Raw genomic sequence first — 6,162 nt, forward strand, 5'->3', positions numbered from 1 at the left:
AGTGCCAGTGCTATGCATATAAATGATGTGCAGCATGTTTCCCTTCGTATGTTTCTGAGGATGATGACTTGTTTGTTGTATGCGAGAGATGATGTGAGTAAGCTTAATTCTCATGAGATCATGTTACTTATGTCTTACCTTAACTTGCACCGTAGGAAGCCGGTTTATTATAGTGCTCCAGGGATAGTGTGCTCTAGTCTGGAGCGTATGGCACAGTCTGAGACCCGACACATTGCTTGCGGGGCCATAGTGACCCGCCTAGCTCAGCAACTGGTTGATTTTGAGGCCCCACCTCCTGAGGGGGATGAGTATGTGGAGACTGTTCCTACCATAGACGCCCAGTATTGGCGTCAGAATAGGTGGTTGAGGAAGTTGGATGATGGGTCTTATGCCTGGAGGGTGAGGGGATCTATGTGGATGGTACTTCCTGACCCTGCCCGTCTCCCTGTTGTTGACCATTTGGCTGAGTGGGAACCCTGTGCTATACCTAGGCCTGAGCCCCAGACCTATCTGATTGATTCTACCATTCTTTTGGACCTACCTGAGCCGGTCACCGTGCCTGAGGGACAGCAGCAAGCACCTCCCCCACCTCGAGAGCGTCGTAGGGTCAGGCAGTCTAGGATAGACCCGGTCGTACCTGAGCCCTCTTACTCCGCCCCTGACTTCTACCTGTACCAGTACTCGCCCTAACCCACCGTGCATGACCCCAGGATGCAGCCGAGTGACTTGGCTGAGCGGATCTCCACTACTTTGGTGCTCCGCAACATGCATGAGATGGCCCATAACCAGGGCATAGGGATACAGCTAGCACAGCCTGTCTGGTGGAGAGGACCTGGAGTAGACACGAGAGTCTTCCACAGCTACGGAGTTGATCCTGGTTTCTGGAGGCCACCGGAGGAGACGGAGTTTGGCTGCCTCGCGGGACCATGGGGAGCCAACTTCGGCAGCCAGCTAGGAGGGGATTACTCAGCAGCAGCAGGTTTTCCAGGAGCGGGTAGTTCAGGTGCAGGTACTTCTGGTGCAGGTGGTGACGATAACATGGAGGAGGGTCCTGGCTTTTGATCCTTTTGTTGTATTGTCTGGATTGGTTTCTCTTGTGTTGGATGTTTATTTTCCGGATTTCTTTCTTATTGTTGGATGACTGTACCCGGCCATAAGGCCGTACTATATTTTAGCTTATCGTGTGGATACGTGTTGGATTTGGTTATATTTAGCTGTGTGGTTGTAAGTTTGGTTGCAGGTAAGTTCGTAGAATACGTTACGTTGAATTGCATAGCTCTCTGCCCGTTAAAACTCGACCGAGTATAATCACTACTCGACCGAGTATAGCTTACTCGGCCGAGTATACAAGTATACTCGACCGAGTAGCCACTACTACTCGACCGAGTATTACTGTTACAGGGGCCCTTTTGTGTTTGATAATTATGAATTGTAAGAGTTATGTGAACATTTGTATGACGGAATGTGTGGGTGCTTTATAGTGTTGCATAGCGTAATGCATTGTCTAAAAATGGACTACGGACATGTTACAGGTATGTATGCGCTTGGATAACATAACAATTTATGGAAATTAGTCATATTGTTATGATTGAAATAAAGGAATTTAACTTGTTCGAGAGGCCGCATGAGTCTATATATGATAGGTGAATGTTAACAGAAAGTGTGGTAGCTGTCACGAGTCATATATGTATAAATGTTTGGTTATGTAATGCAACCTTTCGAGATGTCAATGCTTGGCTACAGTTATAACGGGTTTGATTAGGTGAGTGAAACTAGTGGTCAGTATGTGACTAATTGGATAATGGCATAGATTAAGTTTTGTATCATGATTTAAAGTCATTTACAGTCTGTGAGTAATGTCACAGTTAGGATGTATGTGTTAATTGTGGGTATGGGAAGTGATTAATGGTGAACTTCGGGGACGAAGTTCCTTTAAGAGGGGAAGAGTAATGTCGCGGAAAACAAATGTAAACAAATGTATAATTATGCCTATAATACTTGAAATCACACGTATGTATATATGTTAGTATTCGGAATTACATTCATGTATGTATGTAGGTTAGTATTTGGAATTACATTCATGTTACAGGTTATTGTAGTTACATTTACGTTCCTTGAAGCTGCATCTATGTTTCAGTCAAGTGATATGAATGTGCGTTGAACCACTCTGTATGGGTGTGCGGGACGTGTACTTTTGTGACGTGTACTGTTGTGGTTGGGTATTGTTTTGTAGTTGTGTATGGTTGCTATCCGTTGTGTTGCTTTTAACAAGAGAGTGCATATGAATCCATTATTTCCTGTAAGTTTTGTGTGTGATAGTTGATGGCCGGTAATACTTGGTAGAATAGTTGTGATGGATGTTTGTTGTTTGAGTAATGTGGTGTGGTGGTAGTATCAGGATGGTTTGAGTTCGTACGCCTTTATGTCGGTGGATAGTGTCATAGTGCGTAACCCTGTGGCGAGTGGCGTGTGGGCTGAACTTCGGGGACGAAGTTCTTTTAAGGGGGGAAGACTGTAATACCCAGGATATTCAAGGACTCTGCTGACCGACCCTGTTGACCAAGACAGACAGTAGGGATGAATGGGTGAGGGATCAGGCTTATAACATGAGCTTTATAGGATTGCTTACTCGACCTAGCAGAGGCTACTCGGCCGAGTATCACCTATACTCGACCGAGTATGGCTGTTGTCGACGCGTTAATATAAAACGCAAGTTCGCGAGATTTATTTCATTTTCCATTTCTTCGACAGTTCCTCTTTCTCTAACCCTAGCCTACCTCCCTCTCCTATCACCCCATTTCTACACACCCTCATACATATAGCCTAAACCTCCACCATGGGAAGGACAGGATTCGTTTAGGAATGATGGCGTATGTGGTGGTCGTCTATGTCGTCGTCGATGCGCTTTGTTAGGTAAGTCTCTGCCTTATGTCTCTTTTGGGTAGTTTACTGAGGATAGTTGAGTAATAGGAAGTGTTAATCGTTGTAGGATGCATACGGGAGTCCTGCTTGGCTGTATATGGATGTCTTTCATGGTTTGTGACGAGGTAGGGTTTCCCTACTCAGTACTGTTAATTGATTGTGATTGTTTTGGTTTCATAATCATTGTTTTTACTACTGATCATCGGTGTCCGGGTGTTGTTGTGACGGTGTTGGTGTGGAGATGTTGTGACAGCTGGGATGCTGTGTGTGTTGTGTTGTGGTGGAGTCACTTGCGCGAGTGGCTTCACACCCTAGTTCGCCCTCCGTGGAACCCGCCACGGGAGGGGATGTGCACATTAAGGGACATGGATTGTTAGTCGCTCGTTGATGAGCTGGACTAGGTGGGATGGGCTCGATCACCCATCGGCGGCGAGGATTACTGTTGCGATGGGTAATGGCGGGGCTACACACGCGGTGTGTAGTCGATTCCATCTTGAGATCGGAGACAGGTTAAAGGATGATCGGTGGTTACATTGTTTATTTGTTGTACTTTTGATTAGTCAAGATCGACCCCGTGTTGTTTTGTGGTATCTGCGGTGATCCATTCGGGGGATGGTGAGCATTGGCTTAGAATCTTTTGTTGCTTGTGGCTGCTAGGATTGGAGGGATCGAGTCATCACGCTACCGGTCTAGAAGTGTTGTAACACGAGTGTAGTAGTTCTTATCTTTATAGAGGGATTTATACATAGTTATGTTGTATAAGATATATTAATGCGTTATAAATGTTCTTGTATTGTCCTATTTGATCCACTTCCTCGGGAAACCGAGATGGTGACACCCTCAGACATGGGGATGGTCCTTGGTAAAGCATTCTGGTGTACGGGGGTGTTACAGTTATGTGTTATTCTTAAAACTGATTTTGCAAAATGCTTTGATTTCTCAAGTAAAAGTCTTACTTTCAAAGTGAAAGGTGGTGCTCCTTTATAGAGGAAAAACGAATGGGTGCATGCTAGGGTTTTTGGTCAAGACTTTTGGTCATGAGAGAAAAGAGTTGACCTTCCCAAACTAGCACCAAAAGGACTTCTTTCTAAGAAGTATAAAGGAGAAAAGAGACTTTGTAAGTAACCTTAAAGAGCCTTTGTGTTTTAAGAAACAAAGAGGAGAGGACATTAGCAAGAAGACAATTCTTGTTAATAAAAGAAAGAACCAAACAAAGTTTCATAAGCAAAGGTGTATCGTAAAAGAGGAAATCTTTTGAAGTACTCTTTACAAACTCCTTTTAAAAAGACCACCCTTCCAAATATTTCAAGTTTGGAATCTGATGAATGAAAGCCCATTTTGATAAGAATGAAATATTTGAAATGAAAGATTTGCTTTAAGTGTGACGGGTCAAACGAGATGGCTACTACCCGTTATAAGTAACGGTGTGCCTGATTGTCACTATTACATGTATTCTACTCTTTCATCTTTTACAAAGGTTGACCAAACGACTCTAAATCTTGAGTAGCAAACGATTGACGATCCTTGATTGATTAAGACTTGCAAATTGATCGATTAAACCTGAAATAGTAAACTAAGAAGGCACAAGTTAAATGGGTATGTCATCATCAATTAAGAGAACCCAACGGCCACACTTACTTCTACTCTACTGTTTCTCCTGTCAAACTGGTAATGTATGCAACTAAACTATGCAACCATCATCATATTACGAAGTTACTAGACTAATTATCTAGTTATATTAAAGATTCACACAATTCAATAGAAGTAAGTTTCAGAGTTAATCAATCATAACATCACCAACAAAATGAAGGACATTAATGCTAAACAGCAACAATATGCTAGGAATTAATAGTATATAGTTAGTTCTAGCTAATTAAAAACCATAGTAGGTCTCATGAGAGACCGTCTCCCACTAATTTAGTGGGAGACATAATAGAGAAAAAAGAAACTCAGTGGGTCCCTCACCCCATCATGTGAGACCGTCTCTTTGAAGTTTTTGCGTAAAAACCAAGAAGAATCTAGTAGCGAATGGCTTTCCCGAAATCATCTCTAACAGATTGTAGTATTGTATTTGCTATTATATGGTAAAGACGCCATCTTCTCAGCTTCATATCCTTTCCATAACACCAAGCTCTCCGTATACACTCCCCAATCCAAACAACTGCTCTCAATTTTTTCAAGTTTCCTTACTTCGCCAGAAGAAATATTGTACAATTTATCCCCAAAAAGAAAACATTTCCCATCATCCCTCTCACGATAGAGTACAATTGAATGCCACCGGTTAAAGAATAAATCATAATCGTCAAAATTCGAACATCTTGAAATCCAATTAGTCCACACCCCTTTTCCCTTCCCCTTCCCCTGCTCCAAGATCCATATTCTCAAACTTACACAAGAAATGCTGAAAAGCGCTAATGAGTCCTCTAGTAGAAACAGAAACCTCTCAGTTCCTGCTTCAACCGAAGCAGCTGGGATTTCCATAATAGTGAAATTTTCCGAAACAAAGTTAAACGAAACAAGATGAGCTGATTGAGTACCTGGTTTACCTACAATCCAATGTGCAGCCCCTTGAAAGTAGAAAGCATGTGACGGAATACGATATGACCCAAACATACTATAAATGTAGCTACAGCTGATTTCCAGGCCATTATTAGTCCATTGTTGATCGTTGAGTGTAAAAACTGCAACATACGTCTTCGTAGCCGGTATACTCTGAAGTTTTCCGTACGATAATGCAACGACTTTATAGTCCTTACTGCGAGGGGCGAATCCAAATAAAATCGTAGCACAGGGCAACGGACAAGGAGACATTAAGAATGATTTTCTTATAGAAGGGTTCCATAGACTCATTTCTTCTCGATAATAAACGTCGTCTAAATTGCCAACATTAACATAGCAGCCCATTAAAAGCAACTCATCACACCTACCTAATATAAAGTATCTATTGGAACTCTGGAAAATATGAGCAGTTTTTTGAAGAGTGTCATCGTGACGATCTGTCAACACGCATCCTCTTGTTCCATGGCATCTCAAGTTCAACGCCTGAAGAGCAAATATTTTACTCGTGTTGGAATTTATTTTGTGTCGTTTAAGCTCATAAACGAAGTCAAGGTGATCAATAATGGAGCACCAAGATTTACAAACGCACCTGAATCTAAACAGGGTTTTCACTCGTAAATTTGCTAGAATATGTCTCCAAATTTCGGGAGGCAAGTACTTGTCGTCGAAACTATGGTCCAT

General features: G+C 42.5%; 1 protein-coding gene across 1 annotated transcript; it reads right to left on the minus strand.

Annotated features, from left to right (window-relative positions):
• Positions 1-4,971: 4,971 nt before the first annotated feature.
• Positions 4,972-6,162, minus strand: LOC141587622 (F-box/kelch-repeat protein At3g23880-like). The gene has a single exon (XM_074409098.1). It carries the CDS (start codon positions 6,160-6,162, stop codon positions 4,972-4,974), a length of 1,191 nt encoding a protein of 396 aa, XP_074265199.1.

This window comes from Silene latifolia, chromosome 6 (genome assembly GCF_048544455.1).
Source record: "Silene latifolia isolate original U9 population chromosome 6, ASM4854445v1, whole genome shotgun sequence".
Classification (NCBI taxonomy): domain Eukaryota; kingdom Viridiplantae; phylum Streptophyta; class Magnoliopsida; order Caryophyllales; family Caryophyllaceae; genus Silene; species Silene latifolia.